This window comes from Mycosarcoma maydis, chromosome 18 (genome assembly GCF_000328475.2).
Source record: "Mycosarcoma maydis chromosome 18, whole genome shotgun sequence".
Classification (NCBI taxonomy): domain Eukaryota; kingdom Fungi; phylum Basidiomycota; class Ustilaginomycetes; order Ustilaginales; genus Mycosarcoma; species Mycosarcoma maydis.
This window is the reverse complement of record NC_026495.1, coordinates 23,877-43,480: the sequence shown is the minus strand read 5'-3', so window position 1 is coordinate 43,480 and position 19,604 is coordinate 23,877. Positions and strand designations below refer to the sequence as shown.

Sequence of the window (19,604 nt, the reverse complement as noted above, 5' to 3'; positions counted from 1 at the left end):
TCTGCACCAATTCGTGATTAACTTGGGCAGAGTGTTGCCAATTAGCGCCCATCTAAAGCAAGAGAGTAAGAGAATGCCCGATGGTCCAGATGAGAGATGCGGATGCTTTCGTGTTTTTCGGCAAAGTTGTGTTTGTGAGACCTTGTTTGGTCACAATTATCGAATTTGGCACCGGAAACAACTCAGAAGCACAAAGGATGGATGACATTGGCTTGTTGATCTCATTCGTGATTGGCACCGCATCGGCACAGCAGGCAACCAGCCAAACACGAAATGGGCAACGCCCTGTACTATCGTCAATCCTATGCGCAGCGAGCAGGCTCAAACAGCTACTGTGACTCGTACGGACGACGAAAGGGACCTAGGTGGTCATTTCTCAGGCGAGTATGGGAGCTACACTCACGACTCACTCACGACTGTCGACAAAGATCGCGCCGACCGCTTTGGCCACAGCCAAACATGAAAGATAAGCCAATTCACCGCGGAACGGATCACGCATCACGCACGCACGCACGGTTCACGATTCACGATTCACGATTCACGATTCACGATTCACGATTCACGGTATTGGGTGTGGGGTGCGCGGCTGCGAGACTGAACTCGGAACTCTGTGACTCGGGGTCACTCGTGATTCACGATGGGTGATTCGTCCGGCAGTGCGGCTTGGCCGGTCGAGCCAACCGCATTTTTCAACAGCAATCGTGAAAACCAGCAAAAAAAAAAAAAGCACGAATGTGAATACCGAGAGAGGGCGTACCGCGAGAGCGCGGCTGCGTTCCCCGCGCCTGCAATCACAAATCGTGAATCCAATCAAGAATGCCCTTGACCGGGGATACGGTGCAACTCTGTTCATACAGGCTCAAACTTAAGCTTTCGGTGCTTGCGCTGACAAGCTGACAGGCAGAGAAGAGACATGCGAGTCACACATGTGAATCACAAATGCTCGAATACGAGGCTTGTCCATATCATCACGCACACGCACACGTATCACGTAGCTCAGCAGCTGTGAACTGTGGATTGCACCGAGATGCAGAGAACAGCGTTGGGCGAGACAACGTGCCAACTGGGCAACAGCAGAGCACGGCCGAGTCTGTGAGCGCAACACCAATCATGAAGCGTGGATCGCCAAGAGCGGGGTCGTCGTCGGCTCCAGCTTTCCGCGTGGGTTCTGTAAGCAGCGTGTACGCAGTCTTGAGTCGATGAGCTAACGTAGCTCAGATAGGTTAACATAGGCACGGATCACAGGATGCACAATGCGGATGGCCTATTCCACTCACCACCGTGCGACTCTGACTGGTCACTCGCTTTCTCACTTTCCCTCTGTGCTCTCGGCGCGGATCCACGATTTGTGAGTCGGAGCAAACGAAGCGAAGCGTTGCGTCGGCTTTGCCCATTCGTGATTTCTCGTTTTCTTTCTTTTCTCTCTCTCTCTCTCTCTCAATCACGCATACAGTCACAAATTGTGAGAAGGCTGACCCACCCACACTGTACAGTGGTCTTCCGCTTACTTGCTCCAGCCGGACTTGCCGGTAGAGAGACGCTTGCTCTGTGCACCTCGCTTTCGCTTTCGCTTTCGCTTTCCCTGTCCCTGTCCCTGTCTCCTTCGCTTTCCTATGGCCCTTCGCTTCCCCCTTCTGCTTGCTGTCACATCCTCTCCGCCATCACCTCTCACGCTTCTGGAAATCGTCTCGGATTTGCCTAACTACTGCCATCTTCTCCGCTTCGCGCTCGCTTTCTCTCTGTCTCTCTCTGTCTCTCCCTCCATCCGCCCCGATCACGCGCGCTCGCATTTCCGCCTTGTCGTCCTGCTCACACGCATTCGCGCGATATTACCACAATGGTGACCGACTTGCCCGCCGAGATCCATTTCCCCTTGGAAAAGCAGATGCTTCCCGTCGCTGGATCCAAAGAGCCTGGATTTTCGCACATCTACAAGAGCGCCGCTCTGCCCGACTTCTCCACGGACTGCACCGTCTACGAAACGCTGCTGCGTGCAAAGGACGATAACCTCAACCAAGACCTCGCCGGTTGGAGACCCTGGAACCCGATCACCAAGGATTTTGAAAAACACTTTGAATGGTACTCGTACCAAGAAGTCGAGGAGGAGCGAACCGCGATCGGTTCGGCTCTCGGTCACCTCGCCAAGCAAGGCGTTCTCGGTGAGAACCTCGGCGCCTCAGAGTGGACCGCGGGCATCTGGACGCTCAACCGTCCGGAATTCATGATTGTCGATCTCGCCAACATGGCGTACAACCGTCGCACCGTTTCGCTCTACGAGACGTACGATGCGGCGTCGGCGCAGTACATCCTCGATCACGCCGAGACGCGCATCCTCTTTACCACGCCCAACCACGTCGGCGTCACACTCGCCGCGGCTCAGGCGGGTAAGCTGCCTCTGCTCAAGGCGATCGTGATCCTCGACGCATTCCGTCCGGACAAGCAGACCATCAAGGCGGGCGTCGTCGACGCTCAGCGTGACGTGCTCGCCAAGGAATGGGCCAAGAGCTGCGGAGTGCAGATCTACAACTGGTTCGAGATGCTCGATCTTGGTCGGCGTAACTTGGCGGCTCACACGCCGCACAAGCTCGACTCGATCCACAGCTTCTGCTACACGTCGGGCACCACGGGTAACCCCAAGGCCGCCATCATCACTGCCGGTATGGGCGGATACGTGACCACCGCCATGGCGTTCCACAAGCGCGACAGGGTGACGGTGATCTCCTACCTGCCCACCGCGCACATTTACGCGCGTCTGTGCGAGATTGTGGTGATCCGCACCGGCGGGCGCGTCGGCTACTTTTGCGGCGACACGACACGTCTCATGGAAGACATGGCGATCCTAAAACCGGAAATGTTTCCGTCGGTGCCGCGTGTGCTCAACCGTGTGGCGGCGCTGGTGCAGGCGCAAGCGGCTGCTCCGGGCTTGAAGGGCGCGTTGCTGCGCAAGGCGTTGGCGGCCAAGATTGCTAACCACGACCGCGACGGCACGCTGACGCACGCGTTGTACGACCGACTCATCTTCAGCAAGGTCAAGGCGGTGCTGGGCGGGAATGTGCAGTACATCACCTCGGGATCGGCACCGATTCGGGGCGATGTGCTCAAGCTGCTGCGCGTCGTGCTGTCGTGCGACGTGCGCGAGGGGTACGGCCAGACGGAGAACTACGGCTTGTGCACAATCATGTATGAGAACGACACGTCGCTCGGAAGCGTAGGTGCCGTCTACCCGGGAATGCAGCTCAAGCTGCGCGATGTCCCGGATATGGGCTACACGTCGGACGACCAGCCGTTGCCGCGCGGCGAGATCCTGGTGAAATCGCAGTGCACCTTCCCCGGCTACTACAAGGACGAAGCCAAGACCAAGGAGACTCTTACCGACGACGGCTTCTTGCGCACAGGCGATATCGGCGCGATCGACCATCTGAACCGCGTCCGCATCGTGGATCGCGTAAAGTCGCTGCTCAAGCTCTCGCAGGGCGAGTACGTGGCGATCGATAACCTCTCGGAGTTCTACGGCCAGAATCCATTGGCTGCGCAGCTGCTCGTGCACGGCGACTCGTTCCGCGACTATCTCGTGGGCATCAGTGTGCCAGAGCCGACTACGTTTGCGCCGTTCGCAAGCAAGGTTTTGGGTCGCCCGATTTCGGCTGATGACCTGACCGCGCTCAGCGACGCGTGCAAGGATGACAAAGTGGTCGCCGCGTATTTGGACCAGTACCACAAAATCGCGAGGAACAACAACCTGAAGGGCTTCGAATACATCAAGGGCCTATACCTCACTATGGAGCCGTTCAGCGTCGAAAACGGTCTGTTGACTCCCACATTCAAGGTCAAGAGACACGAGGCTGTCAAGGTGTTCAAAGACCAGATCGACGCACTCTACGCCAAAGGTCCAGTCAGCGTATCGAGCACAAGACCCAAGTTGTAATTCACGCTTCCGATCGTTGCCCCCTACTGTCGCGTCTGTGAAATGCATCAGAATCTCTACATTCGTCTCAAAACACCAAACACCAAGGTGATCATGAATCACAAATGTGAATCGTGAATGTTTTCCAACGTACGAGGTGATGCCAACGTGCGCTTGTGATTTGCGTCTTATTTTTTCCACCCTCAATTGTACGCTGATTCGTCTGGATTCTTTTTCACATCGCGCTACACCGCTCGCTATGCGTGGACTGCCACACATTCATGATTGTCTAGACGCAAATGTGAATCCGACTTGTGCGCACCTGTGCTACTGCATCCGATGGGCGTACTGATACGGTGTTGAATATGCGTGTGTGCCGGTTGGCGCATTCACGTGACTGCCGCCTACACTGGCGACATGTGCGGCACGCATGTGCTGGTGCATCTCGTCGGCCGGCCCCACATGGCCATACGAACATGCCGGATACTCTCCCGCATACCGCGCCGGGGGCTGACGATACTGCACGCCCGAGGCGTATCCTGCCTGCAACGCCGCCGGCGCAGCGTGGTGATATGGCGGCCTGTAGTCTGGGAACCCTCCACCTGCGAGGTCCGCATTTGCATGAGCTCCCGACTTGGCATACGTCGGCAGCGGCGGCGTTCGCTCGTACCCACCTACAGGCGCTGACAGGTAGCCGTACTGCGAGCCGGCATGCATGCCACCCGTCGACGATGCTCCCTTCATCTCCAACGCCTGAGCGCCACCTCCCGAATGCCTGCTGTGGTTGCTAGCCGAACCACCGGGCGCGAGTGCGTACGAAGCATGTGCGCCCACCTGATACGGTGCGTAGGGCGACGACGAGCCATATGCATGTCCACCGCCGTTACCCGCCCGTTGCTGCTGCTGCTGATGCAGCAAGTGTGCATAACCAGCAGATGCGACGCCCGCACCGTATTCACTGCGACCATACCCAGGTGCATACTGCTGCAGCGCGTATGCAGGTGCGTACGTACCACCATCACCTGCCAAAGGAGTACGGTGCATCGGTCCACCGTCTCCTCCAGCGTATTGCTGCTGCTGCTGCTGCTGCTGCTGCGGCTGCGGTAGCGGCGGCGGGTAAGCATGATGCTCGCCATACTGAGACAGCGATGACTGAGGCACACTTGGATGTTGCGCAGCGTACGTCGCTCGCGGACCACGTTTGGAGGGCACATGTATTGTCTGGACTACTTGCTGTTGTTGCTGCTGTTGCTGCTGCTGACCGCCTGCATGCATAGGGTGGTCTGACCACTGCATAGATGCTACAGCGTCTCCATTTGTCGCTTCTGCCTTCTTCTTGGGCTGACGCTGACGCTTGGACTTGGTCTGGCCGTCGGCAGCGTTGGCGCTCTTCTTGCCTGATAGCGTCGACGCCGCCTTGTCACCAAGTGGTGGAGCTGCCGTGGCTGCCGTATCTGCTGAAGCGGGCGTTGTTGGTACTGTTGCTGCTGCTGCTGCTGCTGCACCTCGATTCTTGCGAGGCTTCTTGGCCGTTACTTCCGACACACCAGTGCCGCCAGCGTCCACCGCCTCTGACTTGGCCGCCTTGGCTTCACTAGCCTTTTCGGTCACTTTTCTCCTCCGTTTGGTCGGATGTGAAACGTCGTCGCCGTTGAGCGCAACTTGGCCATCAGCTGCCGGGATGCCAACCGACTGCGGCTCTTGCTTGACCGGATCGTCCAGAAGGATCTGCTGAAACTTGACCGTGCTTGGACGACCTTCGTCCTCGATGACAATCTCGTCTTCTTCCTCGTGGATTTCGACCATCAAAGCTTGGAACATTCCTCCGGACGTCTTGATCTTGACCATAGACGGGATCGGGAGCGCATAGATGCGTTCACGCAGCTCTTCCGCCTTGCGTGCTTCCTCGGCTTCACGGAAGAGCGGGTTGTGCGCCTTGCAGAGCACCACGAGCCGCTCGTCGCCGTCTTCGAGACCGTCGGTTTGCTGGACGTTGCTGTTGGTAGTGGACGCCTTTTTCCCCTCGAGCTCATCTGCTGTCTGCGCGGGACACACATCGATGAACCAGCCGTGTTTCTCCACCAAGGCACAGCTTACATGTGCTGAGCGTGGACACTTGCCACGTGTACACTGGATTTTGGGGTACAGCTTCTGCAGGCTCGGATGGGGACAGATCTGACACTTGAGAGAGAAGCGTGCCTTGTCGATACCGCCGATACCCTCAACAATGTCGGTCTTGCCGTGTTTGCCCACCCAGGTTTCAGGTACGAAGCTGGCGCAGAGACGGTGCGCGTGACGGCCCGACATGGCCTTGAGTTTGGGGTTAGTGGAGTCGATCTCGGCAGGCGTGGCGACAAGATCGGTGTGGACGTTGGCAGGGCAGAAGACGCAAGGGCTAATGGCAGCGTGCTTGGGATCGACATAAAAGTCGGCACCGCCTTGGAAGGGTAGCGGCGCTGCTGGATTGGCGGCGGCTGCGGCTTCGTCTGCCTCCTTTTTGAGCCTTCTACGCTCCTTGGCGCGTTCGTTTCGGATGCGACGCTTTTCGAGTTCTTCTTCTTCGGTAGCGTGTACGGCTTCTTCTTTGGCGCGACGCAGTTCGCGTTTGCGTTCGAGCTCTTCCATTTCTCTGCTCTCTTCGAGCAAAGCATCGACGTCGATGCGCACGCTATTTTGCGACATGTCGCAGTGGCAGTAGTTGGCCTTGCGACCAATGTCGAGCCAGGATTCGAGCGCAAAGTTGACACTCTCTGCGCAGTTGTAACCCATGTTGAAGCCAGAGTGATAGCCGAAGGGGTATGTGATGACAAATTCGCCGGCGTTGTGGACGAGCTTGAGAGGGCGGATGCCGTGGGAAGCAAGGAAGGAGGGAGAGGCGAGGTACGACTTGTGGCGCATAAAGTGAGGACAGCGTCGTGCATCGGCGGGGAAAGCGCCAGCCATGGCCGACTCGAAGCGCTGTCGATCGGCTTGTCGAATGGCATACCACTGTTTGGGAGCACCAAAGTGGATGTAATTGATCGAGTAGAGGTCCATGTCTTCAACGTGCCATGCAAACGTAGCTCGCCACATTCCCCAGTAGAGGTAAGGAGTATTGACACCTGGGAGCTTGCGTCGAAGGTGGAGACGGGTGAGGATGCTGTCGAGCTTGCCGACGTTCCAATGCTTGGTGCGGTGGTCAAAGAGGGTACCGCTGAGATCGGCGCCGTACATGGGCGGCTTGCCAAAGTTGAGGTTGCGCCAGTATTCGCTCTCGATCTCCCGACACACTTCGGGCGTCCATTCGGAAGGGTTGGGAAGAGCGAGGGGAGCTGCGGATGACTGGGAAGTCTCTGCTGTGGTAGCAGCAGCAGCAGCAGCAGCAGCAGCATCATCATCATCGTCGTCAGAGGCACAGGGAGTGGCGCCGAGCCGGGCGAGCTGCTGTTGGGAAAGGGCTTCCTTGCGCCAACAGTTCTTGTAATCGAAAGCGCGCCACTCGTCGGGTGTGGTGGCCTCTGCCTCCCAGTTTTTCTTCTTGATTGGTGAAGCATCTTGAAAAGTGACGGGAGGTAATGGTTTGGCGACGGCGAAATTTTGGACGATTCGTTGGGAGCGACGTTCGGGAGATGAAGGAGAGGTGGGTGCTGATACCGATGCAGATATCGTGGGTTGCTCATGCGACTGTACGGATGGGGGCTTGTCGTGATCGTGACCGTGATCGTGACCGTGATCGTTGTCGGTTCGCTTGCGTTTGGCATTGGTTTTGGCTTCTGCAGCAGCTGGGGTGGCGGATGGACGAGCTTTGCCGCTTCTGGTGCGGACACCGTCTTCGTCGAGAATGGTGGGGGCAGCACAGTGCTTTGCGCCAATGTTCTTGGGACCCCAACCGCCGTTGGAGGCACCTTCGACCTCGACTTTCCACTTCATGCGATCCATTTCGGGACCCTTTTGATCTGACGAAATGCACAATTCGGCCCACTGCTTGGCATTCCAGATTTTGGCGGAGCGAGTGGTGTTGATCTGACGCCAAACCCCCGAGCCAGCAGGGGTAAAGTGCTGCATGATAGCGTTGCGGATGCGAACCTTGGAGATGTCGGCGTGCTCGTCAGGTTCGAGCTTGTTGGAGGCAGTGGGAGGAGAGGGGCGAAGGTCGGGGAGCGCGTCACGCCATTCGGGTGGTGGGACGACCTTGAGAATACCGTATTGCATTCCCCAGCTGTCGATGGCTTGACAGAATGCGTAGAAGTCTTGAAATTGGTGCATGGTGGGCTGAAATACAGGAATGCCATCGTGAGAGGACGAGGTGGAAGCATCGGAAGGATAGAAGTAGGCGGGCTGGATAGAGGAGAGCGGATGCTCGTCTGGTGGTGCGTGCGGCAGCTGCTCAGATGGTGGTCGAGGTGATGATGCTTGTGGTGGCTGTGTTGGCGCAGCGTCTATGGAAGGTTGGGAGGTGGCAAGCTGTGCAGAGCAAGGCAGCGTGGACTGAACAGGGTCGGAGCCAGCCGCCGAAGTGGCTGGGGTAGAATGTCGGCTGGATTCGGTTGGTGGATGAGCAGGCGACATGTGGTTAGAGGGAGAACTGACAGAAGCGGCGGCAGCGGTCGAGGGAGTGGCAGCAGTTGCGATTGCGCTTGTTGACGCTGAGAATGTAGAGGCGGGGTGTTTGAGGGGGGACTGGGGTGGAGTGGAAGCAGAGGCTTGTGCTAGGTCGTCTACTCTCGCATTTAAGCTTGGCGGCATCTGCGAGACAGCCGACGACGGTGAAGTGGTGGTGACGGAGGCGTCCATGATCGACCTTTCGTTTGCGCTACGACAGCTAGCAGCGCAGGCCAGAGGTGGTCAAGCCGTGGTATGAAGAAAAGGGATTCGCCAGATCGGTGTTAGAAACGAATGTGGATGCCGTCGAGGCTTGGTATACGATGCGAAAGTAGACGTGCAGACTTTTGAGCAGAGCAAGCGCGCTGGCCGGCAGAGATCGAATTCGAGATCAAGATCAAGATCGAGATCGAGATCGAGATGGCAGTAGTAACGATGATGGTGATGGTGGCGGTGTGCAGAGTGATGTCGAGCAAAGCAAAGTGTGACGACAAAGCAATCACGAATCTCGAATGTGATCTGATGGACGCAGCAGACTCACTCGTCACTTGATCAGGGTCGCAGGTCGTATACCTCTCTGCCTCTCTGCATGCTTTCAATCTATACAGAAGGCGCGCAGCTCAGTGCAGCACAGCGGACACTCAAACACTCAAAAAGTGAGAGAGCCCCGAGCCGTTTTGTTCTTTTTCTTTTTCTTTTTCTGGTGCCGTTGCTTTTGTTTCGGAACATGATCCTTCGCCAAAACAAATACCTAAATAAGAAAAAGAATACATAATAAAACACATGAAAAGGAACCGCGCAAACAAAGACTCACGACTCACTCACGACTCGTGACAGATGTTCGCTTAACTTATGCGCGCTCTAACGTTAATCACGAATGTGATCATAGCTTATTCAAGATTCACAGATTCACGATTGTCACCAACTTGTGACTTGTTCACGATTTTTACCACGCTCGTTACGGACGTTCCGAGCGCACCGCGCCGCTTGCTCAGCCGTTTCGGTGATGCTTCCGACGATCGGAGAGATAATTTTGAATTGAATTGCTGTGATCCAGGTGAGATAATCCGAGTCCATTTCCTCCATCGGAAGCCAGCCACTCCCGACTGTGTCTATTGTACTGTACTGTAGTCTGCCTACTTGGCAAGGCGTTGCCGATCGTGGATGTCGGCAAGTTACGAGTTGGCTGCAGCAACAAGCGTGAAGCAGTCACGAGTCGTGCGTGAGTTTTAAACACGAAACAGCCAAAAGTAAAGTGTGTTAGCATGTGAGCAAAGGCGCGCGCGAGCTGGTGGGCTCAGCTCAACTCGGCTCAAATGCTCAGCTCAGCTCAGCTCAGCTCAGCTCAACTCACGACTCACGACTCAAGACTGTGTCAGCATACAGTACACGTAAGCTCAACGCAAACCCACTCAACCGCATTAGTGACCTGTGCTCACAGCTGTGCTGTCGTGTCGTGTGTGTGCTGTAGATTTCTGTTGGCGAGGATCACACTCATGACGGGTGGATTCCAGACTGGTAATCGCGAATCGTGAATTGGTGAAATTCGAGTGACTGCGCATTCAAGGTTCGCTTATGAAACAAGCTGGCAGATGACGCTTAAGCTCACCACGTAACTGAGCCGCTACTGTATAATTGTGACTTTCAATCACGAATCACGAACGCTGGCGTTTGATAACCAACGACATCCTGGCTCCAGCCGCAAGTTACGAGTGTCGCTTGCCACCAACGCTTATTGATGTTGACCAACACCACCAACCTCGTTGGCTGATTCCAGATGATAAAACGCCACAATCGTGAATCGCATCACGCAGATGAATGACCAGATTAGTGGGAGTCCGACAGGTGGCGAGCGACTCACTGGCCACCACCGCTCCAGCATCATCGACCCTGCTGACAGGCAACGGTGAAGTTGAACTTGATCGTATTACCGAGACGCGAGAGGCAGCATCAGCTTCCCTCCCTTTCAAGATTCAGTTCACGATTGCCGCGATTTTGACTTTTTTGGATCAAACTTGGATCGAACTTGGATCGAAATCGGATCGAAATCGGGAAAAAAGGTCGAGAAAGTGTCGATCCACTATTCGTGTCGGCCGGCCAGTCTGCGAGTCGTCAAAACTCACAACAGTCACGAGTGTGCAACGCCGCACGCCGAGCAACACGCACAGACACACACACACCGCCGTGGCCTCACATATTTAACTCGAGCTGGTTTGCCCTCCAAAACACATCGCCTTTGCTTCTCTTCATCATCCCAACGCCACACCCGATCGACATGGACGATCTGCTCGACCTCAGCTGGCAGCCTACTCGGCCAAATGCTCAGTCGAATCATTCTACCTCGGTATCCTCCTCCTCCTCCTCCACAATCACTCGCAACAACTCCAACACGCTTTCCAACTTGAGCTCCACGTCGAGCAGACCCAACTATTACGGCGTCTCATCGACCATCGACAAACCCCCTCCATCTTCCACCGCTACCAAGCTCACCGCCACCGACGATGCTTTCTCTTCCCTTTTCTCCTCCTCCTCCACAAACAAGCAGCACGCCAATTTAAGCTTGGCAGAACGTCAGAGACTAGCTACACAGCAAGCCCGGAAACAGCTCGATGAGCACAAACAGCGCAATGATGCGCTCTGGTCTGGCATCGAATCTACCAGCTTTGGTGCCACAACCACCTCCACCAATCCCACTTTCAACCCCGCTCTCCAGCGTGTCGCCTCGCCTCCTTCGTCCACCACCTTGGCAAACAAAGCTTCCGATCCTTGGGACTTTGACGCTTTCTCCTCTGCAGTTCCTGCGATCAACCAAAGTTCATCGTCTCAGCCTCTTGCATCCACCAAACCTGCTTCGAGCCGCATCGACGATCCCTTCGACTTTGACACCTTCGATCAGCCTTTCTCCTCTGCTCCCACGCTTGCTGTTTCCAATGACGAACACCAAGACGACATCCTTGGCGCACTTGCTATGCCCGTCTCGCAAGCTTCCAAACCCCTCGACCCTCGCATGGCTCGTCTCTCGAGTTCGTCTGCAACTCTTTCGACAGCCAGCTCCAGGGCCAGCTCCAGGGTCCCGTCACCTGCAAGCGGCAGTCGTCCATCTGCCAACCACTCTGCGCCTGCGCGAGCCAGCTCTCCTCCACCACATATTGTCGGTCAGATTGTCGAGATGGGCTTCTCGCCACAGCAAGCCAAGCATGCGCTCGCTCGCACCGACACGGGCGTCAACGTCCAAGCCGCTCTCGAGCTGCTCGTCGGTAACGGTGGTGCATCACCTCAACAGAACGACAATGACGAACGGCTCGCACGCAAATTGCAAGCAGACGAGCAGAGGCACGCCGACACGCGCTTCCGCGACTTGGATGACGAAGACGCTTTCCAGCTTGAACGCCAACATCGCCGCAACCCACCCCAGCACACCAACAGCGACGCTCGAGCATCGCGCCGCGCTCCAGTAGACTCGGGTGCATCGAATGGCTTTGCAAGTGAAGCGACGGTCGACTGGCAACAGCAGGCCGATCAGCTCTACGCCCAAGCCTCCGAGATTGGCTCTTCCGTCTTGAACAAAGCCAGCGCGTTCTGGTCATCCGCCAAAGCGCAGGCTCAAAAAGCGTTGGACGAGCGTAGCAACACACCCTCGGAAGCCGGCAGTGAACGTCATCGAGCACGCAGATGGGGTGCCTCCTCGGGCACTTCCAAAAACAAAGAGTGGTCAGGCAAGCCCAAATGGATGATTGATGCTGAGCTTACGCCAGCACAACAACGTCGTGCGGATACCAGCTCCAATGGCACAGCTAGTCACGACAGCCAGCTCAACACAAGCGACGAGCCGGCGCAGCTTGGTAGCTTTAGAGATTCCGACAACGAGGACGAGGCAGCTGTGGCTCCCGAATCTGTCGCACGAGCTGCGCGCGGAGCTGCTGCTGCTGCTGCCACTGCCGTGTCGTCGGTTGCAAGCGTGCTCTCGGTTGGCAGCAAAGCGCAAGCTGTCGAGCAAAAGGCGTCACAATCCCGGAGCAGCTTGGTCAGTCGAAGCAACGCAGCTTCCAGCACTGCTGTGCCAAAGACGGGCTACGTGTCGCCCAACCGACGCGCCACGCCATCGCGATCTGCTGCACCGTCACCGATGCCACCCAAACCACCTGTGAAGCGACGCGCGATTGGCTCGGATGCGTCGCACTCGATCTGCTCAGCCAAGCGCAACAAGGAAGAGGGAAACGAGCATTTCAAGCGTGGCGCATACGCAGATGCTGAAGCGAGCTACACGCGAGGTATCTCGGCACTCTCGTCGTCGTCGTCGTCGTGCGAGTCGGTTCGTCTGGTTCCTCTACTGAGCAACCGAGCCAACGTGAGACTCAAGAATGGCGATGCTACGGGCACGATTTCGGACTGCGACCAGATCCTCGCGATTGTGCTTTCTCCATTTGGCGGCTCTGAACGCGATGCTGACGGACGTATCGGCGTATACAAGCCAAGCGAAGAAGCGGCTCTACCTGCCGAGCTGGCGGATGTGAATCTGAGAGAATCGTACGCGAAAGCGCTGGTGCGGCGAGCGCAGGCGCTCGAGGCTAACGAGCGATGGAAGCTAGCCAAGGCGGATTGGCAAGTGTTGTTGGAGTACGAAAAACTCGAGGGCTCCGGAATCAGGACTACGGCGAGCAACATCAAGTTTGCCAGGGAAGGGCTGTATCGGTGTGGCAGGATGTTGGGTGACAAAGTGGTTGGCTCGGCTGTGTCGACAGTGGGTGGAAAGAAAGTAGTGCGACATGCGATCGCGGACAAGGCTAGTACGGCGTTTGTAAACCAACAGCACGCGCAGGCGGCTGAGGAGAAGGCAAGATTTGCTTTGAAAGACTCGGTAGATGCCAAGATAGACGCATGGAAGCGCGGCAAAGAGACGAATCTACGAGCGCTCCTTTCGTCACTGGAGACCGTACTTTGGGACGATCTTGGATGGAAGCCCATTGCTCTACACCAAATCCTGGATCACGCTGGATTAAAGAAGAACTACACAAAGGCCATCGCTACCTTGCACCCGGACAAAGTCGCTAGAAACGCAACGGTTGAGCACCAGATGATTGCCGCCTCCGCTTTCCACGCACTAAACCATGCATGGAACGCACAACAGTAAATTTCGCATTGCATCCTTGGTATCAGTCACGATTGTCTTGTCCGTACGAAATTCCAGACTGACAACTGCCCTAACAATCACGAATGTGTACACGCGCCATGCACCATGTGGTCTGACAAACATACCCAGAGTGTCAAAACCGCAAGCTCCAAGTCAGCAGCCAGACGCGGCATGTATTGACAGAGGCACAACAGGCAATCAGACGTTGCGATAATAGGGATCATGGAGCGACCGGACAGTGAAACGGGGGGCTGGATCGGGGTTGGTTGAGAGTTTTGAGACGGCGAAAGTCAGTACCACGTACGCGACTTGGGCGATTGCCGCATGTGGCGCAACAGTACTGGCGTTACAGCACATATGCTTGGATGCTTGGAAGGTCGCATTGGGTGTTGAGCTACCTCCTTGGTGGTGCGGCTGCAGCGGCGGGATTCGGCGGTGGCGCAGCTCCGCCAGCTCCGCCAGCTGCACCCGCTGCACCCGCGCCGGGCTGAGCAGCGCCTGCACTCTGCACAGACAGCACCGAGCTAGCATACCGGCTGATCAGATCGGTCAAGGTCAAGTATGCCTTTCTCACCACGGGCGGGCAACTCTGATGCTGCGTGTACCCGTCCAGTATGCTCTTAACATGCTGGAACGCGGCTCTCGTGAACGAGCTCATGTAGAACCTGAGACGCAAAAAATGTGCGTAGAACAGCGGAGCCAACAACGAGTTGCGCAACAGCAACGCCCCCAACAGCACACGCGCAAAGATGGCCACTTCGGCATAAGCGACGAAGCGCATCGCTGGATCGTAGTTCGCCTTGACCCACGATTGGATGAACTTGGCGATCTTGGCTGGCGGCGCAGTGGCTTGGACAGCAGGTGCGCCTCCGGCGGCCGCCTGGTTGGCTCCCGGTGCAGGTGATCCAGACGGAAACACGATCGGAATCAGCGTGGTTCGCAAAAACGTCAGCACGTGGAAGAGCGAAAACGTGACAAACGGCACCAAGCTGATAAAGATCGGTTTCGACATGAACCAGTAGATCGCCAGAAACAGATATTGTACGTTCTCGTCCATCAGAGCGCGCTGCACGTACGCCTTGTTGAGCTGAGGTACGCCAAAGGATTTATAGACAACGACACAGTACGAGATGATGGCGCCAAAGTACGTTGCCGTATACCAGCGCGAAAGACCGCCCGAAGAGGTTGCAAACATCACCGTACCCGCCAGATAGCGCAGACCGGCAAAGAAGCACAGGAAGTGACCCGCCGCCCAGATCAGGTGGGGCGTCGACGCCGATGGTCGTGGCTAAGTGATGCGAGCCGATGAAGACAGAGCGCATCCATCCATCCGTCAATCAATCCGTCAGTCAGTCAGTCTCGGCGAGGAAAGTCAGAGATGGATGGATTGTGGATCGGTACTTACCATGATGGGCGAGCGTGTCTCGTGCGATTGTTTTGCTCGGGTTAGGTGGCGAGTCGACGCGCGGATGGTCTTGCGTGACTGAGATGGTGGTTTGGAGATCGACGGTCAAGACGACGGCGTCGGTGATGATCCGAGTGACAAGGTGTGATCGAAGTGACGGTGGAAATGCAAGATGCGCCGACGAAGCGTGGATATTCACGATTGTGAATTTACAGAATCCCGAATCACGAATAGAATCACGATTCAATCACGAATAACGAACCGTGAATACAGGTTGGTCCGTGGCAGAGAAAACAGTCACCGTGAGGTGGAGGAACAACGCGGCACTCGTTTGGGCTGGCCCGATAAGTAAATGGCAAGCAGACCTGAGAGTTAAGTCAAGCGCAGAGGGCGTTAGGCGCAGCCAAGAAAAAACTCTCTTTCTTACCGCTTGAGGCGTCAGAGTGATCCGAGCGCGTCACACGCCACAAAGTTTCGTCTTCGATTTTGTGTTTGAAGCACCTTGCGCACAGCATGACGTATACACCCTTTGCTTTGACTTATCGTGATTCGGACACCCCGATTCACATTTTCAGCTCGATTTGGCTTGGAACAGTCACGAGTCTGCGCGCTGCATCCGACGAGCTGCTGCGCATTCACGATTCACGGTTTACGGTTCACGGATTCAACATATTATACTCACAGTGTGCCTGCTCGTGTCGATTCGTGATTGAGTGAGAGTTGTGACTGACTAGTGACTCGACTCAGATTGGGTGGTGATTCCTCCCTGCTTGCTCACTCATCATTGGTGATTCGTGATTGTCACCATCACCGATAGCCATTCGTCGCCATCGCTTCATCCGACATTGACCCACGCTCCATCGCGACTCAGCTTTTCCTGCTTCGTCGCCATCACACCACGCTCTCCGGTGTGGCCATTCGGACTATCGCCAACGCCAACGCCACCGTCATCGTCGTCCATAGCATAGCAGCATGATCCTCAGAATAACTCGTGATCATCATCATCATCATCATCATCATCATCATCGTCATCGCCACCACATCTAATCATGATCGGAGAGCAGTTAGCTTCATCTCCCCGCATAGCCTCGGCTTGGTCCGCGCGTCTGTCCACCTCCGCATCCACAAGCGCATCGACCACCGCGCCTCCCACTCCGCCTTCACACCATCCCTTGGGTGAGCGAACCTGCCCAATCGACGCCAAGCACCAAAACCAGCTCCATCCGCTGCCTCAACTTCACCTACTCAACATGTCATGCGACGACACGCTTTCCGACATCAGCGACGAGGCCGATGGCTTCTTTTCGCTCGACATGGATGTCAGCATCGATCAGCAGCTCCAGCACCATCCTCCCACTGCACATACGCACTCAGCCCCGTCCTCGTCCCCGTCAGTACCATTGTGGAATGCGCGCATCGATGCATCCTTACAGAGCAGCACCCGTGAGATGTCGGCATCTCCGCTTGCTCACCCTGCAGTGCGAAGAGCATCCGAGACCGCAGCCTACTCGTCTTCTCCGCTTCAGGGCGTCGGACTAGATCCCATCATGGCTTGCCGCTCACGCAACTCTCCTGCGCTAAGAGCTGTTAATGCAGTTGCTCCGACAAACAGCACAGCCATTGCCGCCGACGCCACTGCTAGTGCTGGTGCTGGCAATGTGTCGTCACCTGCCGCGTTTGGACCCATCGCTCCCGAAGTCGATCAGAAAGGCAACCTTGAGTACAAGCTCAAGATCCTACCTCCCAGTAGAGAGCGCTTTGACCGTCTCGTCACGCAGCTCAAGTGGAGGCTGCTCGAAGGCGGTGGAATGGCCATGTACGAGATCGGCGTGCTCGATGACGGCACTCTCATAGGTCTCGACGCAGACTCGATGAAGGACTCGCTCAAGCTTCTTTCCTTGATGGCAGCCGAGGTCGGAGCCAATTGCCACGTTCAGCGTGTGCTAGCGCTCGAAAAGATGGAACTTTCCAACAATGATGCCGCTGCCGAACCAATGACTGCGTCGTCGTCTTGGCGTCGTGCTGCTTCCGAGTCGAATCTTAGCCTGCGAGCCCTTTCCGCGTCTCAGGCTGTAGAAGCATTGCAACCGTTCATTCTCGCCTCCACAGATCTCGACGACGACGTCCGCACGCAACTCATGCAAGCCGGTTCAGCTGGTATGTACCGCTTCGACATTGCTCAACAGCAGTTGCCCATCCCTCCACCTCTTGTCAAATTGGATGCAGACGCTTCGGCCACCGCCATTGGCTCAATAGCTGCGATCGACCAGGCCGAGCCGGCTCCTCTCGGTGATGTCGAAATGGCCATGTCGGCTCAAACCAAACCACGACTGCTCAAGTCTACCCTGGACGTGCTTGCAAGTGCTAACGACGAATCAGCATCAACTCGACCCAAGAAAGATATCCTGCAGGGCCGAGACCAATCCGCTATCGTCTATTTGCCTTCCAAGGAGGAGAAGCGTATTCTTCGAGCGGCCGAAGCTGCAGCAGAAGCCCAACACGAAGCTACCATGGCAGCTGCCAACGCAGCCAAAGCTGAAGCTCAAGCGGACCGAGCACTATTGCATACCGAAGCACAGGAACGCAAGATGATGGCCAAGATGACGCGCGTCGCCGATTCAATTCAACCAAAGACGGCTCGTGCACGCGCTCGCGCTCGCAAATCGGCGTTCGTCGACGAAGCTACTGACACCAGTGCGTCGATACCGACATATCCCGAAGGTGCATCTCGCACGCCTTGGCCAGCAACGAGCGCGGTCAACACACCTCGATCGTTGTGTTCAACGAACGCGTATACAGGCTACGAGAATGTCATGTCGGCGTTCGGAGTGTTGTCCGAGAGAGCCGCGCGCACATTGTACGATGTACACGACGATATGCAGGCAGCGGTCGGTCTCGAGGCGAGGTTGATTGTTGAAGCTGTCGTCAGACAGACGCGGATTCCGAAGACAACTATGTCGACTTTCAGCGTTCAAGGTTCAGGTTGAAGCTGGACGATGGCGGGTTGTACCCCCCCTCCTTTTTTTTTTTTTTTTTTTTTTTTGGTGTTTTTTTTTGGTGTTCAGATCTGCAACTCACAGTTACAGTATACCCGAACTTTGAACGAATAATGGTAATCTGTTGAGCAATGTATGCTGCGTCGGATGCGCGCGGTACGGCGCCTGATGTCTGAGGTGAGTGCTGAAAGCGGCGGCAATCAAAAGTGTGGTTGGAGGAAGCGACTGTTGCGACGGCTTGGATGGTTGTTTTTGTTTCTGGCACGTGCATGTCTGAGGTGCAAGAACGGCGTCTATCTGTCCAATTAGCAACCAAGACAGCGAGGATTCACGGTGCGCGCTGCATGATGAACACAGTGTGGTCGGTCAAGAACGAAGAAAAGGAAGAGTCATCTGTGGTAACGCGGTCAAGCCAGAACAAAGCCCGCTGCGATACGACCCAAGTGAGATCAAACAAGTTTGCCAGGCACGTAAGCGAGCACCCATGGCGCGTGCGCTTCTAGTGGCGCGTGCTTCTAGACTTGGGAGCGACAACTACGAACGGGACTCTGGCACCGATCGCGCGCGAAAGTGGATCCGAGACGTGCGCCACACAGCCTTTGAGTATGCTTGGCTGAGCCAGGACCAGCTCACGAGGCAAAAACGTCTCAGAGAACGTGCCAAAGACCCTTTAAAGGTCTGCGACTCGCAACATCTTAACGCGGCTTACCTTACGGTCACGGATCTGGAACAAGCGCGTCATTACGACCTTGCAGCCCATTCCCAGTCTAACCAGAAGACTCACGTCAGCCAATGATGATGGCAAGGCAACGGATTCAAGTTTGTCGCCAAAACGGCAAAGCAGTGAGCTTGAAAGACCAAAGTGCGTCTGCAAATGCTCTCTTCAACGAATCGTGAATGGAATCGAATTCCGGATAAAAATATTGATGCAAGCTCACCTGTACCGACGCTTTTATTGATCGACACAATCGCCCATCACGAATGGCACTGACGATGCACATTTCTGCGTGGAATCTGCGTTGATCGACTTCACGACAAGCGGCTGCTGGGCGAGCAAGCGTAAACGCGGGAAACGCAAGATCGACGACCACCAGAGCAGGGCTGTCACCGAGCCAATCGGCGTGCCAATGATGCATGCACGATGGCGGGGAGCTTGACAAAGGGCGAACGAGACAGCGGAAGCGAGCGAGCAATGCGCAATTTCTTCTGTCAGGAACATGAACCGGCACAGGCCCAGGCACAGACGCTGGCATGGGCACGGGCATACAGCTTGATGAATGAGTGAGTAAAGCAAGTGCATCAAGCACGTACTGTACAGTATGTTCTGTATTACTTTCCAGGCTCTACCCGCATCGAAACGCGCTACCAACGCGCAGCACACGTGGGACATGACGGCAACGCGTTCGGTATTATTGAAATCCAAAATAATGTTTGCCGTTTTCATATTCACGATTTTTTATCCGACCAACAGCAAAGACTCGACTCGTGACCGGTCAAAGTTAATTACGCCTGTCTCGTCTAAAATGGAAAGCGAAAAGCCCGAAATAGGCACGGGACGGGAAAGTTTACAGTTGCAACTCCATTCCG

General features: G+C 55.9%; 6 protein-coding genes across 6 annotated transcripts; 4 read left to right on the top strand and 2 right to left on the bottom strand.

The window, feature by feature from the left end:
- Window positions 1-1,837: 1,837 nt before the first annotated feature.
- On the top strand, window positions 1,838-3,925 carry UMAG_05450 (uncharacterized protein; the record flags this gene model as incomplete). The annotated part of the gene is made up of 1 exon (XM_011393495.1): window positions 1,838-3,925. The coding sequence occupies one exon, from the start codon at window positions 1,838-1,840 to the stop codon at window positions 3,923-3,925; it is 2,088 nt and encodes a 695-aa protein (XP_011391797.1).
- Window positions 3,926-4,231: 306 nt separating this feature from the next.
- Window positions 4,232-8,677, bottom strand: UMAG_05449 (uncharacterized protein; the record flags this gene model as incomplete). Its single annotated transcript, XM_011393494.1, has 1 exon — window positions 4,232-8,677. One exon carries the CDS (start codon window positions 8,675-8,677, stop codon window positions 4,232-4,234), a length of 4,446 nt encoding a protein of 1,481 aa, XP_011391796.1.
- A 2,083-nt stretch (window positions 8,678-10,760) lies between these two features.
- Window positions 10,761-13,616, top strand: UMAG_05447 (uncharacterized protein; the record flags this gene model as incomplete). Its single annotated transcript, XM_011393493.1, has 1 exon — window positions 10,761-13,616. One exon carries the CDS (start codon window positions 10,761-10,763, stop codon window positions 13,614-13,616), a length of 2,856 nt encoding a protein of 951 aa, XP_011391795.1.
- Window positions 13,617-14,010: 394 nt separating this feature from the next.
- Window positions 14,011-15,024, bottom strand: UMAG_05446 (nucleoporin POM33; the record flags this gene model as incomplete). Its single annotated transcript, XM_011393492.1, has 2 exons — window positions 14,011-14,904; window positions 15,022-15,024. The coding sequence occupies 2 exons, from the start codon at window positions 15,022-15,024 to the stop codon at window positions 14,011-14,013; spliced, it is 897 nt and encodes a 298-aa protein (XP_011391794.1).
- Window positions 15,025-16,070: 1,046 nt separating this feature from the next.
- On the top strand, window positions 16,071-18,008 carry UMAG_05445 (uncharacterized protein; the record flags this gene model as incomplete). The annotated part of the gene is made up of 1 exon (XM_011393491.1): window positions 16,071-18,008. One exon carries the CDS (start codon window positions 16,071-16,073, stop codon window positions 18,006-18,008), a length of 1,938 nt encoding a protein of 645 aa, XP_011391793.1.
- A 493-nt stretch (window positions 18,009-18,501) lies between these two features.
- Window positions 18,502-18,813, top strand: UMAG_05444 (uncharacterized protein; the record flags this gene model as incomplete). The annotated part of the gene is made up of 1 exon (XM_011393490.1): window positions 18,502-18,813. One exon carries the CDS (start codon window positions 18,502-18,504, stop codon window positions 18,811-18,813), a length of 312 nt encoding a protein of 103 aa, XP_011391792.1.
- Between the last annotated feature and the right edge of the window lie 791 nt (window positions 18,814-19,604).